The sequence below is a fragment of the Corythoichthys intestinalis genome, chromosome 14 (genome assembly GCF_030265065.1).
Source record: "Corythoichthys intestinalis isolate RoL2023-P3 chromosome 14, ASM3026506v1, whole genome shotgun sequence".
Lineage (NCBI taxonomy): Eukaryota > Metazoa > Chordata > Actinopteri > Syngnathiformes > Syngnathidae > Corythoichthys > Corythoichthys intestinalis.
In genome coordinates, this window is record NC_080408.1 from 21070634 (window position 1) to 21097971 (window position 27338).

At 41.0% G+C, this 27338-nt stretch overlaps 2 protein-coding genes across 7 annotated transcripts in view; one reads left to right on the forward strand and one right to left on the reverse strand.

Annotated features, from left to right (window-relative positions):
- rc3h1b (ring finger and CCCH-type domains 1b) overlaps positions 1-6189 on the reverse strand; it is a 32470-nt gene extending 26281 nt beyond the window's left edge. For all 3 annotated transcript variants that reach the window (XM_057856771.1, XM_057856772.1, XM_057856770.1), the window contains exons 1-2: positions 6025-6189; positions 2326-2732 (exon numbers count right to left, since the gene is read on the reverse strand). In XM_057856771.1, the coding sequence (XP_057712754.1) occupies positions 2326-2556 (231 nt within the window). In that variant the 5' untranslated portion in view covers positions 2557-2732; positions 6025-6189. The remainder of the gene's footprint in view (positions 1-2325; positions 2733-6024) is intronic.
- LOC130929548 (uncharacterized) overlaps positions 6164-27338 on the forward strand; it is a 28543-nt gene continuing 7368 nt past the window's right edge. Inside the window, exons 1-8 of one of the 4 annotated variants that reach the window (XM_057856775.1) lie at positions 6164-6822; positions 7117-7937; positions 14172-14235; positions 17428-17580; positions 17660-18582; positions 18667-18825; positions 23726-23873; positions 25005-25221. In XM_057856775.1, coding sequence (XP_057712758.1) covers positions 7151-7937; positions 14172-14235; positions 17428-17580; positions 17660-18582; positions 18667-18825; positions 23726-23873; positions 25005-25221 — 2451 coding nt within the window. In that variant the 5' untranslated portion in view covers positions 6164-6822; positions 7117-7150. Of the gene's footprint in view, positions 7938-14171; positions 14236-17427; positions 17581-17659; positions 18826-23725; positions 23874-25004; positions 25222-27338 lie in introns of all 4 variants that reach the window. The other 3 variants (XM_057856776.1, XM_057856773.1, XM_057856774.1) reach the window with 3 other exon arrangements.

Below are 27338 nucleotides of genomic sequence, written 5' to 3' on the forward strand. Positions count from 1 at the left end.
CATTGATATAATGAAATGGCCAAACGCCATCTCACAAATCCGAGATTTTTTGTTTTCACTTTTACGTCTCAACACTAGGCATGTGCCGATAACCGGTTTCAAAACCGCAAAAATTTTCCATCATACCATCCCCTAAGATATTAGCTATTTTTATTTACCATAACGCGGGGGAGAAATCCCTCGCTTGCAGCTGCAAGGCTCAAACCCCTCCCACCAGTTGAAGCTCAGTGTCAGTGAGTCAGCTGTGCAACACGATGGCTAGAGGTGAAACTCCTGAACTTTCCCCCCCATCAAAGAAAACGAAATCGCTGGTATGGGAATACTTCGGCTACAGAAAAGTTTCAGACTGCCGCGCCTTGGAGGAGGGCCAAACGACATGTAAAACATGTTTGCAGAGGGTGGCAGCTGAGGAGGCAATACCTCCAATATGACTTCGCATTATACAAAATTAAAGGTTCGTAAACACAATCGTTAACGTTTCCCACCAGCTGCGAGAGTTAACTACAGTGTGTTTAGTAGAGGTGTGCGAAATGTCCGATTCTTAGATTATTCATGATTCGGCCGTGCAAGATACGAGAACGATTCCCAAACATCCAAATTCCGAATATTGAAATATGTCAAGTAAAGCGGAACTAAAACATAGTCAGTGCGGTCTTCGGGATGCAATGAGGAATGGACCGCATTGCGTCCCGAGAGTGAACATCATGCTTGTCATTACCCAGGTAATGACAATGCTCAACTCATGGCTCTGGCTAAACTCATGCCGCTAGATAAAAAAACAATAATACCTGACTGCTGCCGACAGATGCTACAAACTACGTCCACATCATGCTACCGTAGGTAATAGATATCGTATGTATTTAGAACTAGATGCAAAATGACAGACTTAACAGCGTTAATAGCAGCACATGTATTGAATACTAGATGCGAAATGACACTTGTCAGCGTTAGTAAACAGCCGCCATCTTAAAGCAGAAGACTTCTCTAGAAGGCTCTGTTGTAGCGAACCTAATTAACTTTTTATCTAAAATACTCCTAAATCGGCAAAATCTTGACTTAAATCTATCTTTAAAACAGTTTTAAAACTTTCACATATCTAAAGTAGACAGAAGGGAAATTATGGGATACTGGGAGCAATTTTAACAACTTAAACGGTTGATTCACAACATTAATTAATTGAATGTAGTTTAAAGCTACTTATACAGAATGGTAACTTGAGTATTTTATTTACTGTTTTGAACTGTTAACTTGATACTGAAATAGTCATTTATCCAAGCCTGAGAGGCTTTTTGTATAATTTTTGTAACTAATGTATGAAACATTGAAAGCAGCTAATAGCTTGGGGGGTTTGTGGGTGTCATCAATAATCGATTTATAAATCGAATCGTTGCCTCTGAATCGTAATCGAATAGTTAGGTGCCCAAAGATTCCCACCTCTAGAGTTTAGTGTGTCTAGCGGAGGTAAAACATGTTTTTTTTTTTCTCAGTAGCAACTGTCTGTGTTGAGTAAGTGTGTATGTATAACGTAAACATGATACGAGTCATACACACGTGCTTTTATTGGAAAATAATTATTTTTGCTCAGATGATAATAATGTTAACCTGTGGCTGTGGGTTTATGCTCACCTACAGGACTCCTTTTTTTTTTTTATTTTTTATTTAGAATATTTGTTATTTTGCCATTTTTTATTACTTTATTTTTTTATTTCAATTTAACATTATAGTCATGTTCCAATTTCCTAATATGTTTTGAAAAATAAAAATCATGCTCAATGGAAAAAAGTTTAATAACCCAGATATCTCAAAGTAATACATTTTAGAGCTGTAATTGCGATACCGTTAAACCGTGATATTTTGGCTTAAGGTTATCATACCGAAAAAATCTCATACCGGCACATGCCTACTCAACAACAACTGCTAATACCAACTGTTATATTAGCCTATATAATTAATAAAAAGTTAGAACTGTTCGATTTAAGTTTGGTTTTCATTCTTCCTTATGAATTTTTGTACATGAGCAAATTAGAGATCAAAGGGCATCTCCAAAATCCAAGACCTGAGGAATTCCTCCACACAAAGCTGAGCAACAATAAAGCCAATGTAACTACTACACTGTGAGAGATCATCAGACGTGCCAAAGGAAATGATCATAATCATCTAATAATATCAAATATACCTTTGTCAATCTATGTTCTTTCACTAGCAAAAAGACATGCAACCCCAACTATTGCCATTCATGTAACAACAATGTTAAGTTTTGGGATCGATTAAACAGGCCCAGTTTTCAGAGACTAAATTTGCGAGTTGAATGAGAAAATGTCTCACCTGGCCTCCCACCAGTTGCAGCAGAGCTGTGTTGACAGGCAGCTGCTCGATGTCCGTGCTGATGGCCGTCTGGTCGAAAGGACAGGCCTTGCGGTGCAGCTTGTTCAGGCACATCTTACAGACGGTGTGTCCGCAGCCCAAACTGATGGGCCGCCGAACGGTCTCTTCAAATGTCTGTGTGCAGATCGGACAGAGCAGAAACTCTGTCCACTGTGGGGCTTGAACTGGCATGATGATTATATGTGGGTGGGGACGAGTGCGTGCAAATGTGTATAAACTATGACAGAAAAAATAGGGAAATAATAATAATAATATATGAAAGATTCCACTGGAATCAAGATTTGTTTTTCTTCCGAACTAAATGTCCTCACACATTGTGGATTTTGGGTCACATCACACGATGAATACTGGGGAAGAAAAGAAGAGAAAAATGTCAGTAACGGCGACAAACAGCCAATCCATTAGAGCTGGAACAGGAGTAAATTATTATGTTTTAGAGCAGTGTTTTTCAACCGGTGTGCCGCGGCACAGGGATTGTCAGGTGTGCCGCGAGAAATGATCAAATATCGCTTTTTTTCCCCACTTAGTCAGGCGGAGTTGCAGTAGGAGGGAAGGAGTCGGTAGTTAGGTAGGTTTCCGTTGTATGCAGATGAGCGAGGTATTGCTAGTGTAGCGTTCAAGAACTGCTCTGATTTCTAGCCATCAGTGCTGTCCCCAGCACGTCTACTGTACATCATTTGATTAGACTTGTCAAGTGTCAATATACAGTACATGAAAGTGTCCTTTCCATTTTATCCATGTGAACACCTGTTTGATTCCAAAACATTGTCCAAGACAGCAATTTGGCTGATGGTTAGAAATCAGAGCAGTTCTTGAACGCAACACACACAGCTATCTTGCTTGGCATCCCATGGTGCCAAGCAAGCTTAAACGTTATCTCCAAATGAAACACCCGTCGCTTCAAAACAAGTCGATGGACTACTTTCTTCACCTTCGTGAAAACACAGAGAAAGAGGCAATTTTTTGGAGAAAGAAATATAAAGGTGAATGAGAAAGTCCTAAAAGCTACCTTGTTGCTGAACTTGTTGCTAAATCCAAAAAGTCCCACAATGCGTCAGAGACATTAATACTACCTGCCTGCAAAGCCATTGTCAGCGAGATGCTTGGCCCTGAGGTATGGAGGACCAGGAGTGCAAAAAGTAAATAACCATACTGATGCGGTTAAAGACATTGGTAAACTCACCCTGTATGATAATTCTGAGCTTTTCAAGCCTAACTGCTCTAAAAATAAAAAAAGGAGACTAAGGCTACATCTACACTAGGACAGATAATTTTCTTCAGGGTATTTTGCCAACTATTTGTATACCTGTCCACGCTTCGTTTAAGGTGTGTTTAAGGGCCTCCCCGCTTCTACAAGGTACGCCTGCGTAAAAAGGTGAAGCCTCATGTGTTACGTCATCGCCCGCGCGGTTCACCTCTGAAACGGAAAGTCTTTCCTAGCCCGCAGCAAATTTCTAAATTGCTCTACCTTCTAGACAGTCATTGTGTTGTGTTTTTTTTCGTGATCGCAATTAAACGCATCACACAGGAGTGAGAGTGGAAGGGAGAGCACGCTCTGCTTTTAAGAGCAGGTGCCATGTTGTGATTGAAATAAATCTTTATAAAACAACGGAAGCCTGACATCATTACTTGAGATGTTACAATCGATGCTCAGTTGCGCGCTTACCACTTGGAAAATAACAAATAGAAGCATATGGTGTGGCGCTGAGTATATTTCCTTGAAGCAGCAACCAGGACTGCTTTTGCATAAAAGTGGCGATCCTGGAAGTGGCAACAGTTTTGACAGGCAGAAATGTCTGGGGAAAAAAACTGGTTGCACTCCTCTCTGACTGGGGGTACCACGCAGGTCACTTTTCGGGGTTTAATTTTCCTCTACGCATTTTTATATACAGTACTCATGTTCGGTCAGCATTGAGTTGGGAGGGGCCAGCCCATCAGCTGGCTGATCGGAGACAACTCGGGAGACGAGACGAGCTTTTAAAAAACACTCATCTCCACGTCATCCGCGATGTGAGGACCCCAAATGGGCACTGAATTTAAGCATATTATTGAGACGTAGTTTGAAGTTTCAAGAAAAATGTGTGGAAAAGAAAAGAGCAGGAATGTCATGTCGTGATCGTCCGCGATGCGGATCATGCTGCACTAAAAACAGTGACGGCATGACGTCCCTTCCAGAGTATCCGAATGTTGTACAGTGACAGCAGTCCATATCAGGCGGCGCGTAGGCTGCGGGTAACATTACCCGCCTACTTTATCCGTCTAACAACTAATCCGGATAATAGGCATACTAGTGTAGCTGACATGCTGTATAGTCCAACTAATTACACGTTTAAGGCCATTATCAGTCCTAGAGTAGACGTAGCCTAAGCGCTGTTGAAGAAGATTCCTGCCAGGACACAGGCTGTGTTCGGCTCAAGTTTGCCCACTGAGCAAGTATAAATACTAAGAATTGTTTTGTTATTAAGTTTGCTGTACAGAAAGAAATTTTGAAACATTTTCGGTACGTGGTGTGCCGTGAGATTTTATCCAATGTAAAAATGTGTTGTGACTCAGAAAAGGTTGAAAAACACTGTTTTAGAGCCACTGACAGTGATAGACGTCCAATCCAGTCCTCCCAGTTTAAAAGGAATGAAAGTCTATCAAGTCAATGGCAGCCAATGAGTTAAACATTGCAATGCATTTATATCTGTGTCATGTAACATTCAATAACTCATACTCACAACTTTCAATTAGCAAATCCTTGCTCTATTTAAATGCTAAGTTGATGGAGGGAGACTTATGTCGCATTCAACAACAAAATAAAAAACGAGGTAGTCAGGTGTCCCAATTGCAAATCCGAAGAACAGTGAGGAACTATCGATGTGGGTCCAAAACAACCGCTTGCTAATGTGGCCTACTTAGTCGAGCTTCTCGCCGCTGAGGCTATGGACAAAGGGTGCTCGAATCAGCTAATAGCCTCTCTACGCTATCTCCAACTTGTTGTGAGGCTGACGTTTGTCACTAGAATTAAAGTAGCATTAAGCTGCAGGTATTCTTTGATTGTAGGCTCCAGTTGTCTGCTGTCGTAACTCTCGTGTCATACGTACCGAGTGGTTAACTGATAGAAAGCTCACACTCAGCTGACTTACGGGGGCACAAGCTCACTTGGTTAGCACGCCACGGCTATTGGGTGGCTAATCGGGCTAGCGAGCGAACGTCGCGAAAATTCATAAATTCGCTTATTTTCCCCGCTGGAGTCAAGCACTGCAGGGGTAGGGCGCGGCTATTTAGTGGGATTTTAATGTATAATTCTCATCGTTATGGGCCGTGCGCGAGTATTAATGGAACTGTGGACAAACCACAGAATGTGAAGCGATTTGACTCGGGAGATTATGTAACACTGTGATAGCAAAGAATACGAAAAGGCTGAAAATGTTTGCTTGTTATGTTATTGACCAGAACAAAAGACTAGGTAAGTGTTTGACTCATCTTTTGGACACGCAGTGAGCAACACTAAATACTCCAAACGGGGAATGCTAACATGCTACTGAACAAACCCAGGCTACCGTTTGGCAACTAAGCATCGCAAATAGCACGAAAACACAAACACACAGCTCCTAACATAGTACGCGGATGTTCCCAGCAAAAACAAATACTTACTCATTCCAAACGACTTGGAAGATGTTCATCTTTTTTTAAGAAAATGCGATATTTCCTTGCCATGTCGACGGTGCAGCGCAGCCGCTGCCGAGGGGGGTTTTGTCGGGGAAGGGTGTCAACTCTTACGGGGCTAGCCGGTTACAGCTAGCTGGGACGCGTGCGCGTGCGCGAGCGTGTGTTCATGCACGCCCGTGCCGCGCACGCGGACCAGCGAAGTGCTCCCCCTAGCGGCGAAATCTGCGCGTGCGCTTGGAGAAACGACCCAAAACAGACGGGGAAAAAAACAGCGGATCACATCATCGCAGCTGGAGACACGCGCGTGCTCGGATGTGCGTGCGTGTTCATATGACAACATTAGATATGAAAAGGGAGGGGGAGCTGTTATGACAAATAAGACGCACGCATTCTTGTGTCATCTTGTTTTTTCGATTATTTTACACCCACCGGATTAAAGATTTGACCCCCTCTATCCTCTTTTTGTTATTTAATCCTCCTCATTGACATATCAATGTGCGGATCGCGCGTTACGCAACAGTAAGAGGAGCTCCACTCGGGAAAGCTGCTGCGCGATGCAAGGACGAAATTAAATCTGATATATTTTTTTAGTTTCCTTTTTTTGGGTGAGGGTGGAGCAGCCGAGGGGTCGTACTGTAATCCTACTGCCAATCACGTCAAAGAGACAGACCTGGCAGCCAGAGAGTGGATGCACATCATGGAAGTGGAAGAAACACTGGAGGAATGTGTTTGGAATCCACTCTTGGACCTGACATTTTAATGCGACTCTAACAGAATATTACGGTAATTTCCCTCATTGCTTGCTTTAAAAAAGTGTCACCGTGTCTTTGTTTTGTTTACTTCTTTGTTTAGCCGCTTTCTATTAATTATTTTTATCCATACTGTTTTGGGATTGCTTGCTGAAGGGGCTCGCTTGCATGCAGCACTTGCTTATTCTCATTCTAAAGGATTATCCTACAAAGTAATCAGTGGATGAAGCAACGTGACTGGATCCACAATTCATATCTTCTCACCGTTCCTATCCGATATTCAGAGTTGACATTTGATAACTCAGTTTTTTAAATTTTATTCTTATAGCACACAGGCAGATTTGATTGTGCATGAGCAGCCAATGGAGGAGGAGAAGGTGGCGGGAGGATTTCAAACGGATTCAGCCTCGAGGTTACCCTTGGGCTCAGTTCTCCCACAGTCCTCTCCAGAGAGCTGGGGCAAATCGGAGAGCGAGGTGAAGCCCAATGAGAAAGGTCAAGCCATTGTTGCATCTTGCCAGTCGGGTCCATTAAGCAGCAGCGATGAAGAGGAGACAGAGGAGGTGGAGGTGAAAGTTAAGTTGGAGATCCACACCCCACCAGCGCACCTCCACGAAGATGAAGACTCAAAGATGGAAACATATTCCCTCTCCGACATTCCGCCTCCTAACCTCAATAAGTACAATCCTGTCACACCTCCTCCACCACCTGTGCTTTCCTGCTCCATTGTGCCCCCTAGCCCCCAAACACCTCCCCCTACCCTACCACCAAGACATTGGGCACCCCCAAAGGGCTTCTGGAGGGTGGCCCGCCCTGAGACATTACTTCTAAACGGCATGGACCCCCATAACACTGCCATCGCTTTACCCTGTAAGGATTACACTCAAGGAGAGGAAAAAACAGCAGGCAGCGGAGGTTTCGTGCGGAATGTGGCGGATGAGGCTTCCTCAGAGTTGAGCCATCCGTGCACGGAGGACGAGCATGATGGCTTGTCCACATCCTTAAAAGGCAAGGGCCTCTCTTTTGATGAGAGAGTAAAAGTAAGGCAAAACGCTGATGTAAAATTGAAAGAAAGACAGCCAGACTGCAAAGAAGCACAATTCAGAGATGCTGAATATGGAGATGCAGTGGACAGAGTGGATTATGAAGGTACGTTTGAAGAAATACTGCAGATTCAAAGATTCCTAACCACTATTACTTGTGAAAATGTCGATTTCAAAGAAGCTAAAAAAAATATTTTCTACAAGTAATCACCTGCAGAACAATTAAATGCTCTTCCAACGCCTGGCAAAGACCAAACTGTCTCCATCTGTTGGCATTCTTAAAATACAATCATCGCATGGTTCATTTAAACAGGCCAGAGGTGGGTAGAGTAGCCAAATATTTTACTCGAGAGTAGCGTGACTTCTAAATGATATTACTCAAGTAAAAGTAGTCATCCAAAAATTTACTCAAGTACAAAAAGTATTCGTTGAAAAGAATACTTAAGAATACATCAGTAATCAGTAACATTGTGAGTAATTCCTTACAATGTTGAATTTTTTTAAAATCATGGTACAGTGTTAGCTCTACATACAAAGTTAATTTGTTCCAGGTCGAAATGGTTGTATCTCGAGCAGGATTTTCCCATAAGAATACATTATAATTCCATTAATTTGTTCCACACCCAGAAAACCTACACTAAATCCTTAATAAATACTGCTGGTACTATTTCAAATAGCAATTATAAATAGTAAGACAAATAAAATAAAAATTGGAATAATATAATAATGATCACAATTTCTGTAATAATGTAACGAATCAGGTTCTAATGTGGCGGACATTTTTTGCATGCTGCACCTGAACACACCGCGTAGCTGACATGGCAGTGAGATAGAGAGTGCGGTAGAGATTTTACTCTTTTAATGTTTTGTTGCAAGCGTCAACTGCTGTGGACAGTAGGCGTAGTGTGTTGCACAAGTTGATGGAATATATGATTAGAAACCTCAGGAAGATGGTGATTTCTTTTGCGATGTTACCACAATAATTGTCAGCTTAACTTATAAAGACTGGCAAATGGTGGTCGGAGGAGTACCGTCGAGATCGTAGCCATTCTACGGCTGTATTGTCCAGCCAGTTCACGGATGCGGACACCACGCTAATATTTTCTATCATTTCCATCTTCATTTCAATGGTAAGTGTCGGCTTTTTTTTTTTTGCACTAACCTGCTTGGAACCTGTGTTGATTTGTCACAAGAAAATCCGCTGTCCGGCCATCTTGCAGCAAAACAAAGAAACTGCGGCGTTGTCATAAATTGTCGTATTTCGAGCATGTCGTCGGATGTAGTAACAAATGGCGAGTCAAATTCACGTCTGATGTCGAAAAGATTGTGTGTCGAAGTGACGGTATGTCGAGGTACCACTGTATATATATTTTTTCGCAGCAGTTTCATCTACACGAACTGTTATCATTAAACTACTATAACCTATTACATGACCATATTAGGCCAAAATGTTGGCACAAAAATCATCGAATTCCGACCAGAACCACACTATGAAACATCACCCGTCCAAAGAGCATAAGTGCCCTTCTGTGGAGAAAAACATTGTTACCTCTGATTGGTATCATAGAGTCATGTGAAACTGAGACTGCCACTGTCGGCATCTCTAGCTAAAATAAAGTCAATATGTACAATAAAGAGGAAAAAATGGAACGATTAGTGTATCCCAAAGTAACGGAGTAAGAGTAGTGTTTCTTCTTGACAAATCTACTCAAGTAAAAAGCATTTTGTGGTAAAACTACTCTAAGAAGTACATTTTTCTCAAAAAGTTACTCAAGTAAATGTAAGAGTAAATGTTACTACCCACCTCTGAAATGGGCCCATATTTCCTTTGCTGTTACTAAATTACTTTGTTGCTTTTCATGGTGATTTACTGTAAATCAGATTATTCAAGACAGTTGGAAACACCAACTTTTTCTCTTAAAAAAATCACTTGTTGGTCATTTCTGCTCCTAAATTCTACAGTTACAAAATGCCAAAGAAAAGTCAAAGCATAACTCATCGATGTGTTCTAAAATTAACTCTTATTTGGCTTATCTGTGGGAACAAGTATGGAAAAAATAACGCACAACTACTTTATTATACAGTTTCAATTCAATTTTAAAATACATCTTATGCTGTTGAAAAATGCATGTCATTTACATATTCCACATTACTGTATATGCACAATTAAAAATCTGTAAATATTCGCCAAGGATTTCAAATGAATTGGAATATTTGTGTCCCCATTAATTGTGATTGGGTGGATGAAGTGTTGCATAAAAGAGCAATAATATGTAACCTGGCACATTTCCTGTTGAACAGATGAGCAGATGTGAGAGTGGATGTTGCTATTATTAGCAAGTAGGAACTGTGGGGGGAGGTGGCAGTTTTTATATCCATCCCTTTATATAGCGTTGTGTAGAATTGGTCATATTTCTACTGTACTGTGTATGACCATTTAAAGTCGTAGGAAAAACATGATGTAATTTGGTGATAAAATCTTCACTTTTTTTCAATGAGCACTAGGACATTGAAATTGTAATACAAGCAACTTTTTACTAAATCAAAATTGGCAGGCTTGGTCTTGACACACTTTGTGGTGATGTTTTTCTCTTCAATTTACAGTGACTAAGCCATTGTAAAAATTGGCTAATTTTGAAATTTTATATACCATAATTTTCGCACTATAAGGCGCACTTGACTATAAGCCACCAGCCACCAAATTTGACACAAAAACGACATTTTTTTCATTGACAAGCCGCACTGGACCATAAGCCGTAGATGTCCTCACTGTATTACGGGATATATACACCAAAATATATCAACCGGTAACATTTTATTTGACAGCGGCATCATAAGACTGTCATAAGACCAAATGAACAACCATGAAGCTTTGAACCAGTTTGCTGCAAAGCTTCACTGCTTCAAAAAGCTTCATTTGGCCACGCTGTTCTCTTCGGGGAGACAGTCAAACTCTGCTGCCACCTGCTGTCAACACTGTTGTCTACTGCAGTGTTAGTCAACCTTTGCTGAGTCACGGCACATTTTTACAAAAAATCTCGCGGCACACCACAAACCAAAAATGTTCCAAAATTACTTTGTGTACAGTATATTAAAAAATATATTTTTTTAGTATTTGTACTTATTCAGTGTGAAACTTGAGCCTGTTTAGATGAGCACAAAGCCGATATCCTGGCAGGAATCTTGTTCAACAGCTCTCACTCACTGTTTTTATTTTCTATAGCAGTTAGACTTGAAAAGCCCAGAATTGTCAGAGGGACTTTAGCAATGTCTTTAACCGCATAAGGGCCGAGCATCTCGCTGACAATGCCTTTGCAGACAGGTAGTATTAGTGTCCCTGCCAAAGTGTGGGACTTTTTGGAATTAGCAACAAGTTCAGCAACAAGCTAACTTGCTTTGAGAGCTTTCTCATTTACTTTTGTAGTTTTTCTCAAAAAAGTTGCCTGTTTCTCTGTTTTCACAAAGGCGAACAAAATAGTCCATAGTTTGAAGCGAAGGGTGTTTCGTTTGGGGATGACGTTTGAGCTTGCATGGCCCATGGCGTTGTTTCATAGCTTCTCGTGTCGCATTCAAGAATTGCTCGGATTTCTAGCCATCGGCCACCTTGCTGTCCTCGACAAAGTGTTGGAATTAAACAAAGGGCGAGGATTGATGGTCGTCACACATGGATAGATTAGAAAGGACAGTTTCGTGTATATCGACACTTGACAAGTCTAATCAAAAGATGTACAGAAGACGTGCAGAGGTCCACATTGTCGTGGACAGCAAGGTAGCTAATTGCTAGAAATTTGAGCAGTTCTTGAAGATGACACAAGCAATACCTCGCTCATCTGCACATGACCGAAACCTTATAGTACCTACTCCTTCCTTCCTACTGCAACTACGCCCGACGACATTAAAAAAATAATAATAAAAGATGCGAGATTTGATCATTTCTCGCGGAACACCTGACGATCTATCATGCCACACTAGTGTGCCACGGCACACTGGTTGAAAAACACTTGTCTACTGTTGGCTACAAAGGTAAATAACAATCAAAATTCATGTTCTGTGCTAAATATTTCTTCAGTTACTGTTCCAGTTGTTTCATTATTTGCTAGTTATGGTATTTAGTAGGGGTGCAACGGTTCAGTTAGCCCACGGTTCGGTTTGAACCTCGGTTTTGGGATCACGGTTTTGGTTCGGGTTCGGTTTGCGTTTTGCTTTTTTTTTTTTTTTTTTTTTTTAAATAAAAACCTGCCTTTATTTTGCTTTTAAGAAAGTGAAATAAACACTTAAAATGTAAACATTTTGACTGTTAAAATGCCTCTTAGGTCTTTGGCTAGTGTAGTGACTAACTACTGAAATACACAGTAGTAAAAAAGTTACTTGGCAAAGTAACTGGTGTTACCTTTCATGTTTTTTTTTTGTTTTTTTTTCATTTTTAAAAAAAAAAACAAAAAACAAAAACATAGTAACCTTTGCTATGTTTGGAGGTAATTTAATGTTGTGAATCAACCGTTAAAGTAGATAAAATTGCTCCCGTTTTTGCATTAGTTCCCTTCTGTCTACTTTTGACATGTGAAAATTTTAAAACTGTTTAATCCTTTAAAGATAGACTCAAATCAAGATTTTGCCGATTTAGGAGTATTTTAGATAAAAAGTTACTTAGGTTCGCTAGGAAGGTTCACTACAACAGAGCCTTTCTGAGAAGTTTACTGCTCTGAAATGGCGGCTGTTTACTAACGCTACCGAGTCTATCATTACGTATGTAGTTCTATATGCATGAAATATCTAGGCGTAGATTGTAGGCTGTCGGCTACAGTCAGGAACTATTGGAGCCACCTAGCCTAGCATCGCATTTTCTACAGCGTCACAACAAACAGTCTTCCCTCTCCGTGTCTCTGACTTTTCTGGCGTCATTCAACCAACGTATTAACGCACATTGTCTCGTTGCCGAAAAGGGTGACAAAATCCGAACGGAGGAAAAAAAAACGTAATGCACGAAAAACGTACACATTTAAAAAGTCAGTGCTCACTTGTACAAATTACGCTAAGACCGTACAACTTGACAGGTATGAATTATAGTGGACCGTCACAGTTAGGTAGTAGCACTCTGTAGCACGGGGCGTCCAACTATCAGTGGTCAGGGCAAAACTATGTGCTTTAGCGAAATCATCTTTGATGGCTTTGTGTGCCATTTCATAAATGTCGGGGATTGCGTTGTTGGAGAAATATGTCCGCGAGGGAACAATGTAACGCGGGTCAAGCGTTGCAATTAAATTAACGAAGCCCGCCGTGTGTTTTCACTGGTGTCCTCTTCGGGGTAGTCCTGCTCTGAGAAAGTGGTATCTGTGGGTGATGCCGGCCGGCTGAGGTGCCGGAGTCATGTCATAAGTGTTTCCATTAGCATAGGGAACAAGCTCTGAGCAATGCTTGAAAATTGTTTTTTTTTTTTTTTTTCTAAATATTTTCTCTCCCTCCGCATTGTAGTCCACGGGGAACCCGAAATGTTGCCACACCGCAGATTTGAAAGAGGCCGGTGCTTCCTCAAAATTCGGTCTCTCCACTCCTCCGCTCGCCATAGCGTTTTGTTTTCTTTCTTGTTTCACTTTCACTTCGCTCGTAAGCGAGACAGGGCGTTTCTCTGCTTCTATTACACAGGTGCTTGACAGGGATCGGACATTTACTTGCTGGGCAGGAATTTCTCCACAGCGGTGCTTCACGTCACACACAGGCACACGGAGCTCGACCTATTCATTCCACAAGCGTTCGGAATAAATTAATTGCAAAACCGAAAAGGCGCGTTCATAAAGGTGTATTGAACCGTACAGGGCGAACCGTACGGTTCGGCTTTGAACTGCAACCGTTGCACTGCTAGTATTTAGTAGCACTTTATTTGACAGTGACACCATAAGACTGTCATAAGACCATCATAATTATGACATGACACTGCCATCAGCATTAATGAATGCCTATGACAGATGTCATTTTATGTATGGCAAATTATCTCCCTTTTGATTGGATGTAAAAGATCTGACATAGACTTCATAATAATTTGCCGGATGACACCTAATGACATCTGTCATAAGCATTCATTAATGCTCATGATAATGTCATGTCATAATTATGACGCTTATGGCAGTTTTATGACCCCGCTGTCAAATAATCCCAAATAAATTAACAAATAAACCGCACTGGACTAAGCCGCAGGATTCAAAATGAGGGAAAAAAATAGCAGCTTATGATCCAAAAATTACGGCAATTATTTTGTGTACTGCTAGAAAGAGCCTGCATACCACACTTTGAGAAAAATTGTGTCCAATAATTGACTAAAAGCCTTTTTTTGTTTGTTTGTTAGATCAGGGTGCCCAAGGGGGGTTAGAGGACTCAGTCATTCTGCAGGATCTCGAGCCTTATTTGAGGTAAATGTTGAATTATTAACTTTTCTGGCATAAAAAGTAGCATAACTCATGTGGCGTATATATACACACCTCACTTTAGATTGTGTTAATGTCAGATATGTTCTAAATACAACATGAAGTGTGCCAAAGAAAATCAGAACACAGATGACAGATGTTTTTTTTTTTTGAAGGGATGATTCACACATGGTATTAATAATAAATATGCCGCCTACATTTACAAGCCCACTGATTGATGATGACATTTCTCTTTCATTTCTTATTCTGTTTTTGCTGCCAGTAATCGTCAATGACAGGACGTTTGTAAAAGTATTTAAGTAGATTTTTCAGGTACGTTGAAAGGCGCTATAAACTAATTTTCATGATTTATTTCTAAATGGATAGAGTCTAAGAATATTTGAATTATATTAATACATGAGTATACTTTCTCAGTAGCAACCGTGGCTTAACATGGTTCACTCACGCAGGTCATTATTTCACTAACCCTTGTGGCAACCGTGACTTAAGTAGTTGGTGAATTCATGACCTGTGAGAGTGTTCAGTGGATAAATGTGTAAAAAGTAAATACTTAATCTGCTTACAAAAAGGAAGGTTTGGTAAGTATGACATGCAGCACAGAAAACATTTATACAGTCGATCTTGCACAATCATTTTAAACGTCGACATGTGTGTGCGACTCCCAGTGTTGTCTTTTCTGTGGTATCTGAGTCGAAATGGCTCTGAGTGTAAAAGCTCCTAACGACTTGAATAATTAATCTGCGATTTTCAACAAAGGTGACATCTTTGCAGTCATTATAATTATTAGGGAAGGTATTATTGTGATTGTGATTGGAATCTGTGGACTGGAACAGATGGTCAACCAAAACTGGCTGCTGTTTGTCAGTGTTGGAATGAAAACATTAACTTTAATCTAGTGAAAAACAGTATGTTCTCCTCTTTATACACATTGGCAAATGAATCCCAATGTGTCCGTGACAAGGATAATCCACATGCCGAGTGTATCATGCTATCTTTATCGCTGGGCCAGGGGATAAAGAAGTGTACAGACGATGAAGCACAATGCAGAGCAGCTTAGCCACGGAGGGACGTAGAGATGACGTGTTACTTTGCCGCTTTACGCCAGTGCCACGCCCCGGCCTATCTATGATATTGCATAAGACAGCTTCTGGAAGCTTGATTCACTATTAAGTCAATCTTTGGGAATATGATATCTCTACACAGAAGCATTAATCCATCAAATGAGGTTGTTATGTGAGATTTCACTCAGAAATTTGGATATGATTTTGACAGTATGCAGGAGTAATAGTAAAATTTCAAGGTTCGGACTTCGAATATCCAAGAAGTCCAGTGTTAAGCCCCTTTCACACACACAGAAACACCGGGAATATCGCGGGATTTAACCGTGCAACAGTTGTATATGAAAACAATTTCCCAGGTCGACTGACACGGAGATTACGCGGACATTTCACGGGTCGCGTCTTAGTATAATGCCCGGGACTTTCCCGGGAAGCGGTGTGCGTGAAAGCAGGCGTTAAATTCCCGGGTCACACAGCACGATGGCTGATGACGTAAATATCATGGCGGCCCATCGTCACTTCCTCTTCTTCGAAGTAAGACGAAAAGCGGTAAACAAACATCGCAATTATCAACATAGCAAGCTGAAAATAGCTCAATTAAACTGACAACATAACGAAATTAAATTGCTACGGGATTGTAGAGCGAAGGAAGAGAGTCCATCATCCATCTTTGGAAATTTGTGGTTTATTTTGTTGCCGATGTTAGGGTCCGCTACTGCGGAAAAAAGGTTGTACTTTAAAGCAAAAACCAACGGAGGGAAGTGTTCAAGGGTTTATCAAATACAAACAAATACACGCAATCATGGAAAAGGGGGAATAACACAACAGGTTCATGACAGTAGGTCGACAGGGATCAATAATACTAACCTAAGCAGTAGGTAGAGAGCCAGTAAAACAACAAAACAAATACACTCAAATACCAGCACAACGTAGGGAATTTCAAAACAAGGGCGGCAAAGGTGTCGAATGATGCCCAGCTATTAATACCTCGACACCCTTCTAAATATATCTTGATGAGCTTGAATTGGCTGCAGTTACAACGTCGGGAACAAACGCACAAACGGCTCTGTAAAAAAACAAGAATTGACCAACATTGTTATAGCCAATGCCAACCAAAAAGACGTAATGTCCGGGTTATAAAATCGCGCCAGCAGCTCTCCCCGCACAGAGAGCGCCAGTGGGCAACACGGGACAAGTGTGTGAAAGTGTTCAACCCGCATCATTCTCGGGACGTCTCTACATGCGTGAAAGCAATGTAAATCCTGCGTCACCTTACGCAGGAATTTCCCTGGATATGCGTGTGAAAAGGGTTTTAGATGAAGCTGTGAAATAAATTTTATTCATGCTTATAAAACACATAACTGCTATGATACTATATTCATTTGTTAGACTGTATTCATCCATGTTCGTGTGCTGTATTTCTTTGAACATAATACAAAGAGTTTTGTCGACTGTCTTATCAGATTTTCACTCCCTCTTCGTGCCAGCTACGGCTACGTTCCAAAGGTCGTAATTCACAATGTTTTTCAGCTAAAAATCACCAGCGGTGGGCTGTAATAAGTTTTTTTTTTGCTTTCACAGTAGGTATCGTTTTCCTTGAAAGCAACGCCCTTTCAGCCAGCAGATGTAAACCCTTGAATTTTGTATCCTCTTTGTACTCCTGGGTGTTCACGGCTCCTGACCGGATCACGCCATTGTATCCCTGATATTTATCTTGTATTCTATAAAGTCTTCGAAGCAGGCAATCCTTGGCTGGTCTGATTCATTTCTCTCATCGAGCTATCGAGTTGACACTTCTCTTGGAGTTCAAAGTTGAAGAAGCGTTTCTCATTGCTGCACTGCTACCAAGTTGGGATTAGATGTTATGTGTCTAATCAGATTTCATTGCCACCTACGAGCAGAGTTGATGCAATCAACAAAGTCATTGCAATTGTATGATGAGAAACATTGTTTTTAAACCTTTGGACTATTTTGCTCGCACAGTTGTTCACAAAATGGGGATCCCTCTCTCTATCATTGTTTCCAAATATACAGGTGACCACTCCCATAAGCACATCACTTGGAAACTAATCACATCTGCATCCATTTTTTCTTGACCAACAATCTTGCCTGTATTTAGGTCCCTCTTGGTAATCAGCGATGAACTCCCTTTAAGCCCAAGACATGAGCAAGCTAAGCGTCTCCTGGAGCGAGCGCGACTCAAGGCTCGCTCCAACCATGTCAAAGGTGACCACCAGAGCAGACGCTCCCATTCTGATCAAAGAGCCACTTTGTAAGTTAATTTTGTATCCTTCAAACCGCACAGAGAACTGCATTCAAGAGTGATCTAATTTCTGGTCCAATTATTGCAGTGGGAAACAGCAAGTGGAGGCTGACAATCCAGCATTGGTTCAGAAAGTGGCTCAAGACAAAGAGGATCTTACGGTTCAAAGTTCGACTGGTCCCCTCCTCGTCCCCGACCAAGCAGTCACCTCCCCCGGGGAACAGGTCGGTCGATTGAGACGTTACGGCTGCTCACCCACTCGAGTACGCTTTGAGGATGAATCAGAGAGAGAAGCAGAGTCTCGGTACTTAGACAGGTTGAGACAGCGTGGTAGACCTGCAGGGCCTAAATCTAAAAACATCAACAGTAACACGGATTCAAGCGGTAGTATTTCAGAGAGGAACAGGAGTCACAGGAGTGTCTCGATGCCTCCTCTCCAGAAGCAAGATATCGGCATCAATGTTGAAACCTCAACAGTGATCCGAGAGATTATAGTGTTGGTGAAAAAATGCGAGGCGTGTGGTTCTGTTGTGAGAGAACCTCAGCCGGTGTCCTCACTAACAGATCCGCAAATTGTCCTGTCACAGCAGATTGTAAACCCTGAGGACACAAGAGGCAGAACGGTGCCTTGTTGGGTTTCTCCAACCAAACCAGAAGTCAGCACCCGACCTAAAGCTCCACTGACAGTCAAGTTTGCAGGAGCCTTTGTTCTGGGGGAGAATAAAGAAAGCAGCACAAGCTGGAAATCATCTGGATTTGGGAAGCTCAGAAGAAGGAGCAGGAAAGGAGAAAGTCGGGTGGAATCTGGCAACGGCCCTTATGGACCATCCTGGGCTCAGAGACGTAACTCCAATCCAAGGAGCAGAGTCAATTTGAGCAGAGCTGTTTCCTTCTCACCAGACAGCCCCGTGACTCTGGAGCCACGTATGGTGGGCGCCTCCAGCGGGATGAGAGAAGCACCCACCCTTCCTATCAAGTCTGCTCTCAAGTCAAGCTCAAGGAACCGAGCTGGTCAGTCAGCCATGCAGTACCAGGTTGTTCCAAATCAGGGAGGTGATGTCGGGCCTCAACATTTCGGCCTTTTGGACTGTCCAGATGCACGGAGGGAGTCACCTGCATCTGTAGTGCAAGGAGCCTCTGCTATCAGCAACCCAGCGGCAAGTATCAGGCCTTCTACGCTTAGATACTCTCCTGCTCGCCTCAACCCAGACAACCCAGCTGCCGAAGTCTGGGATGCCCCTCTGAATGGAGCAGGTAAGTACCATAATTTCTGGACTATAAGGCGCACCTGACTATAAGCCGCCAGAATTTGACATGAAAATGGCATTTGTTCATAGATAAGCCGCACTGGACTATAAACCGCAGTTGTCCTCATTGTATTATGGGATATTTATACCAAAAGATATTAACTGGTAACACTTCATTTGACACAGGCATTATAAGACTCATGAAACCAAATGAACCACCATGAAGCTTTGAACCAATTGGCTGCAAAGCCATATTGTTTCCAAAATCTTCATTTGGCCATCACTGCTCCCTTGGGTGGATACAGTCAACATCTGCTGCCACCTGCTGTCAACACTGTTTTCATCCAACCTTCCTCCTAGCATGCATTGCGGCACTACAGATGTAAATAACAATTAAAATTCATGTTCTGTGCTAATTATTTCTTCAGTTACTGTTCCAGTTGTTTCATTAATTGCTAGCTATTGTATTTGGTAACATTTTCTTGGATAGCGGTGCCATAATACTGTCATAATTATTACATGACACTGTCATAAGCATTATTGAATGCTTATAATAGATGTCGGTTAGTGTCATCCAGCAAATTATCTCACTCTTGAATGGACGTAAAAGATCTGAGCTGGATATAAATGGATTTAGTGACATAATATGCCACATGACACATATTGACATCTGTCATAAGCATTCAGTAATGCCCATGATAGTGTCATGTCATAATTAGGACGTTCTTATGACAGTCTTATGATGCCGCTGTCAAATAAAGGGTTACCTATTAACCCAAATAAATCACCAAATAAGCCGCACTGGACTATAAGCCGCAGGATTCAAAATGAGGGGGAAAAGTAGCGGCTTATAGTCCGAAAATTAGGGTACATTTGAATACAAGGAACATTTATGCACACAAAGTTAAGGATAATTTGCTTTAGAGTAAAATTTCAGTGGCCAATTAGTGGTTTCAAAGTGGATGTTGTTGTAGTCTGTCTTCCAAGAGTAGAGATCCCTTCAACCCTTTCAATTGGCATTTATGAGGTTCTGAATTTATTCGCCTTAGTTTCATTGTTGAATCTTATGGGTAGTTGTTAAATGAGGGGGAGGGGCAAGATGAAAGTTTTCAATGTAAATCGTGAGTGTATCAAGATTCTGAATTTTAAGTTCGCAATGGTGCCGTGCAGGATGTGCAGTAGCAGAGGGCATTGCAAGAATCTTTTAGGGCTCCAAGCAAGGAATTCCTGGGGCCCCCACCCCACTCTGCCCATACACACTGCAAAAATGTGTTTTTTGCACGCATAAATCCACAATAAATAAGTTTGAACTTACAGACTTAAAAGGAACCTCGGACTTAAGGACTTGTAGCTTCTAATAAGCCACATTGGTTCTCTTTAAAATATGTGATTGGAAACACATAAAATATTGCCATTGATTTAAAAATCTATACTAGTATTAAGTTTTTGTTTTGTGTAATGTTTTGACCTAGGGAGGGCGCCATGTTTTAAGTGTGCAATGGACGCTCAGGGTGATGACGTATTTTGTCACTGTCACTCACGAATACTACCAGGTTACTGCAATTCCTTCTACGCAGCAAGACGTCCAACACATGCGCTCATCGGCTAAAAGTGGCGAGTACCGTATTTTTCGGACTATATGTCACAGTTTTTAGTTTGGCTGGGGGTGCGACTTATACTCAGGAGCGACTTATGTGTGAAATTATTAACACATTATTATATCATTTCACATGTTATTTTGGTGTTTTGGAGTGGCACTGATGGTTTGGTAAACTTGTTAGCATGTCCTTTATGCTATAGTTATCAGAATAACTTTTAATAGCTATGTTACGTTAACATACCGGCCACGTTCGCATTTGGTTGTTCGTGCACTATGTAACATTATCATACTGTACACTTATTCAGCATGTTGTTCTTTGTTGTATTTTTATTTTAAATTGGCTTTCAAGATGACAAATCTGTTATATGTGTTGGATTTTGTCAAGTAAATTTCCCCCAAAAATGCAACTTATACTCCGGTACGACTTATAGTGCGAAAAATATGGTACTTATTTTATTATCTTTTCATTACCTCAAAATACTTTTTGCATGTGTTTCCCTCATATACCTTTAAGTATTGTGTTTTTTGTGGTAGCTTTAAAGCAGATTGTAGATCACATTAGTCACGTAGAATATTTAAACCACCCTTATTTGATATTATCACGTTCAAGTTTTTTCTTAGGGCATCTTTAGTATGTTCTGTTCGTATGCATCCAAAGAAAACAAGCTGAAAGCGCACGGTAGTGCTTTGGGTGTCAAATGCGCCTTTTGTGGACGTTTCGCCGGTGTAGCACATTTTGTGGGGTTTTTTTTCCCCTACTCGTAAATGTCTGATCCCGTCTTTCCTGTTCACTTTGCTTTTGCTGCTCGTTTTGTGAAATATCAACAGTGCTGTCATGTTAGTTAACTCATTCACTCCCAGCCATTTTCACCGGTGCAACCCCCTTCGCTCCCGGCCGTTTTATTGAATTTTGACTGATTTTGCAAGGCCCACAGAAAATTCTGTTCTATTGCTATATAAACAGGAAAGATTAGACTTTCTTCTTTCAGCAGGAAAAAAGTTAGTTCATATCTTTACCCATTCTTTAGAAATCAGCATTAGAAAATAGCTGACTTTGAGCAATTTTCCAATTTCTGATGAAAAAACAGAAATTGAGCTTTTTGTTAAAACATACATTTCAAGCATAACTTTGATATTAACACAGCTATTTTTTGCTTTGTGACATCCCAAACATCTGAATAATGTTTTCCTTCAACAAAATAACATAAACACCACAAATAGAGCTTTTAATAGCAAAGTAACAATTTATTTACACATAACTAAACTAGTGAACTGAGAGATGACGCTGTTGTGGCTGCAACAGCCGGGGTAAACTATTCCCTCATCGCCGCCTGTCTCATCAAGATGGATTTTTTTTTTTGTCTTTCTTTTGTGGTGACCACTGCCTCATGGCGGAGTTCGCCTGGGGAACTTGTGTTCCTGGCGGGGAACTGGTTTGGCCGTGCGCGTTTCCGGCTGAGTCGCAGGACACTAGAGGGTGCGGGGGACGTGAGCGGCCGAGCATGGCAGCGCGGGCTCTGCTCGGCGAGCACGGAATCAACGGCATCGTTCGCTGAACTGGTGGTCCCGGTCGTTCATCCAGCGCCTGGCATCCCGGGCCTCCTCCCGGTTGTTCTGCTCGGTCGTCCGCCGCCTGGCATCCTGGACGTCCATTCGCTCGTCTTCCGCCAGCGCCCCGGCCGTGCGGCCCGGCCATTCGTTACGTTGAATCGGGTTGCGGGTCTTACCAAATGTGCTTCTGCCCTCCAGTGGCCAGTTTTATTGCTTTAAAATGGATTTTCAGGATTGTGCTTTGGAGCTAAGTTGCATCAGAACCTAGAGATGTCTCTTGTGAAAAAAAACGTAAAAGATGTATAAATACATCTTTGGGACACTGAAACAATTAAAAATAGAACGTATTTATATGTTTTTGAGAGCAAATGAGTTAATGTTCCTCTCGCGTTCAAATTGAAAGGGTTGGACAGATGACATGTTTATGTCACTAGAGTCATTCTCTGGAAGCCCAGCAGCATAACCATGTAATGTCACCGCCCTGCGACGTCAACAAGAATGGCAACCTACTACTGAAACAAATTTTACATATTGTATAAAAACGAAAATCTCAAGGGGGATTTCAATATCAAATTATTTTAACTCATAATAATGTTTATCTTTTACGAGCTACAAGTCTTTCTATCTATGGATCGCTTTACGATGACACACTTAAGTTTCACTTTTCACAAATACGCAAGGTCCAATGACAGCGTCAAGTGCCCCTACAAGGGGGCTTTGCTAGTGCGGTATCATTTCAAAGGGTCAATTATTCTTGTCGTTTCTGTAGATTACATTTTGGCAGCCCTCAGGGGCCACTTCATTGGCCGGGGCCCCAAACAACTGCCTGTCTTGCCTGGCCGCTAGACCCACCTCTGTCCCAAATGGTCATTGAAAGGAACAGTTCAGATCTCTTTCTTAGTCCTTACTCAGTTAGCTTCTGACAATATATCAATTGTCCCTTGCTATTTTTTTAACAAGGTTTTTAACTATTAAGACAATTTGTTAAAAAATTGTGCAGGTGTCATTTACTGTCGTATATTTGTCAGAGGGAATTTAAATTTTCCAAATTAGGAGTAAATTCCACTTAACAGTGTAAACTAGTCCAAGGGTAGGACTCTGACATCCTTTAAAAAATCGGGGTCCTTTGTGTGACCTTTAGGGAATTATTACTGCTTAGCATGCAGGAAGGGGAGGGTGGAATCATTGATTCAAGCTTCCTGCAACATCATGTGTTTTATATCTTTGAAAATCAAGTAGGCTGCTCTGACATTCACACTGCACAGAATACATCTATGCCAAATTACAACTCTAATGTAGGCCAGTTGCAAAGAATAATAACATTGTTGAGTATAAACGTCTCATTGGGCAAAATTGTATTGCTCTAACAAAAAAAAGTATACATTGTTGTGGTTTTTCAAATGTTTATTACAAACAAAAAATGAATTAATAATTTTTTAAAAATCTGAACAGGTTTTTAAAATGTAGCTTGTTTTGAACAAAAATAATAGTTTGTCTTAAAGTTTCTGCAATGTAGGGCAATCATTCTAAGTTGGGTTGGCAATTTACATGTGGTAAAAATTGCTAAACAGTTCCCAGAAATACCGTAGGTTTAGCTATTCATGGACACTGCTATTTTTTTAAACATCTGACAATAACATTTTTGTGCAAAACCCTCAAATGCAAATGTAATGTAATGGTTTTAGGCTTTACCTTTCTATACATGTTATTATCCGATGCAACAAATCTCATCTTCACTTTTTCATTCTATGACCAGTCATTGCGGACACCAGTGCTGGACCAGAATTCCATCCCGCAATGCGAAACCTGGCCTTGCCCCGGGCTGAGGATCTCCGAGCAGAGCTTTTGAGAGCTGAGCATCTGAAAGCTGAGGCTGTATGGGAAGACAACACAGATGGGGCCAGGTAAGCCAAGACAGCTACACAATTTTGTCATAGTGTAGAACTCGCGTGCGTTATTCTCAGTACTCGTAAATACTTAACTAGTATTTAAGAGTTAGCGTAAAAACTGAAATGGCCACTGACATAATGAACAATAATAAAGCCCCCCAATTGAGTGCATTTCCAAAGCTACTCCAGAGGGGATTACAGATATGTCACAGTCAACTGGATGCCACTTTCAAAAGGAATGCTACTTATATAGAAGAGGCTGACCTCTTCTGGAAATAAAATGCACTTGCAGGATTAATAGGCGAGATGGATTATAACTTCCAAAATCGAACAGATGAACACAATGTGTGAATTTAAATTGAGTTCAATTCACTGCACGGGCAATTTTAAGGGCACTGTTCAACATACAAGGTATGAAGAGATTTTTTCTAATTAAAAAAAAAAAAAAACTTGTTTAAATGATTTTGTTTTGTCCCCTTTGAAGTTGGATCCATAATATTGAAGGGATGTGACAATTATTTGGGTTCTTATGCAGTAAATATTAGGTAAAGTGATGAGAAGTGTGAACTCCAAACTACCACTTTTATACAGGTACATTATATCATAGGAAATAATAAAATTTCACTTAACCCTTTATTGCCAAATGTATCACATTTGATACACCTAAAATTTCATGATTTTGAGACTAAATCAGAATTTTGACATTTCTTTTTTGGGAAAAAAAAATGATGGATGCAAGTCAACACATGCATTCCATGAGAAAGAAAAAAAACAGGATTTAGCAAGGGTTATAGATATTAGAGCGCTTATTACACATATTCATTTTCTTTTTACAAATAATTTTTTTAAAAAAAGGTTTCATTAGGACCTTATTTTTCAAATGTTGGGATTCTCTGATAATTGCTTGATGTTGCAGGTATTTAAGGGTTAAATGACTTGAATAATATTTCATTAATAAAACAAATGCATCTTTGTTCACCTATGCCAGTGATGTATAATGACAGATAGAACAATTAAATGGTTTCCCACAGGTCTTCCTGTTGCCATTCATACAACTGAGTATAAGCTTTTCATTTTAGTGCATATAATAGTACTTTTTTGTTTTTTGTTTTTTTGCTATGGACATGTTTTTTTGTGTTGTTACAGAAAGCTGGATGCACGGCCGAAGCTTTTCTTGCGTCGCTTTTTCTCCTCCATCGGCCTAAACAGCGTTGGCAGACTGGTGAAGGGAGGCCGCTCCAGCAGCATGGAACAGCTCAGCATTCCCGCCACGAGATCCAACACCACTTCCCCAAGCCCCACGCGCAGACCGCATCCCACCATCCGCATACAAAGGACGCCCTCGCTCCAGACCCTGCACACGGTGAGCAACACGGGTGCTCAGTTTGGTGCCACTGTGCCTACTATTGTGTCGTGTTAATGCTGCAGGTGTGGCTTTCAAAAAGATAAATAAATTGAGAAGTATATGACAGTGGTACCTTGTGATGCAAGTGGCCCACAGTTCAAAATTTTCAATATACGGTATGAGCTGTCATTCGTCAAATCTTGCTTATATTTCAATTGAAATTTTAACATGCGAGAACTCACTATAATTTACTGCCCCTAGGTGGCGATGACAACTTTCACAGCATATAATTTGATGCACAAACCTTAATTATTCACATTCTATTTAACCCTGTAGAAGCCATCATTACAAAAGTGTTAACTAGCATATTGAGGACGCCTGGAAAAGATGAATGGCCTTTTAATTAATTTCAATGAGGAAAAGTGTTTTGAGACATGATTGTTTTGCATTACAAATGTGGAAACAGAAGATGCAACTGCACTTAATTCAAGAAAAAAAATTATACCAGTTCAGTAATAAAATGTCAGTAAGTTTTAACATAGACTTCATAATGATATTGACAGGACACGGGGCCAACTAATAGACCCCAATCACATGACGTCACAATGCCGCCCCCCTGACTGGAGCCGCCATATTGTCCGTCAGCTCGTCGTGTTTACACATTACCGCTACGTAGATGCCTCCTATTGCGGAGTGTTTTTCTGCTCGTTAACATTAATAATCAAAATGGTGAAGGCGTGTGTGGCGGTTGGATTTGAAGTTCTACCGTATTCCGAGAGACCCGAAGAGGAGAGCGAGAAGGACTGCTGCAATTCGACGAGAAAAGTGGGCACCAAACGATCACCACAGACTATGTAGTAGTCATTTTATACCTGGTAAGATGCATTTAATATATATTTAGAGGGTTTTGGGCTGACAACCACAATTAAGATCATTGCGAGGCTAATCGCCAACAACATACAGTTTCAAATTCAAGATGTTTATTTCTTCCGCCATCATTATTTTTTGAACAATATTTAGCTGGTACCAAGTGAAAGAAGCTGGCCTCGTCTACGGATCATCAGTTAAACGGGGTGTCCAAACTTTTTGCAAAGGGGGCCAGATTTGGTGTGGTAAAAATGTGGGGGGCTGCCTTGGCTGATTTACGTAGAACAATATATTTAAACAAATTTTAGCAAGCCCTTCTGTGTGTCATATTTGCTTTATTTATTTATTTTTTTAATTCATAATTTCAACAATCTCGCCTTTGTGGCGTTCTCTTTCGACACTCGGGCTCTTGCGAAATACTGCTGCTGTGAAATTAAACTAGCTTGAAGTTGCTATAATTTCTCGCTGCATATCTTCCCTGTAATGTTGTCGTACATGTCAGCGTGTCTTGTTTGGTAATACCGCGTCACATCGAACTCTTTGAAAACAGCGACTGTCTCTTTGCAAATGAGGCAGACAGTTTTTGCGTATTTTGTTGAAGAAATAGTCCAATATCCATCTATCCTTGAAGCGTAGGCCATCGCAGTCAACTTTTTTTTTTTTTTAATTGATTGTCGCCATTTCAGAAAATTGGAAGTAAAGGGTCACACGGGGTAATGTTGCTCAGAGTGCTGCTCTTAAAGTTTTTCAAAGTTTCGTGAGAATAGGCTGAGTTTCTGTGGACAAGATAGTTGTAGATATCAGGGTAGCAAATGTCAGGCAGGGACGGCGAAGACAGCGGGTCGAAAAATATCGATTTAGGCATCAAATATGGATCTGGCGAATGGATCGACCAAAGCTTTTCCACATAACGCCTTTTATGCAACACATCCAATGAGTTTACAGCGTGTGAAAGCACCGGGGCTTCCATGAATCGCACTATAAATTGCACAATAAATCGAGACCATTGAGAATACGGACACACAATGACGGACAATATGACGGCACAACACAGCGATCACGTGATTGTGTGACGTTGGTGATTGGGGTCTATAGGGGGCCTACCTCCGTTAAAGCTGACCAAGGGGAAACACAAAGTGCTTTTTACGTTGAAAATTCTTGTGAATAAATGCTTAAATCCCTCAATTCTTTATAGATATGGACGTAAAACAGTCTCGATTCTTGGTTAAACGCAAAAAAAAATAAAGAACGTGCAGGTCGCATCTATT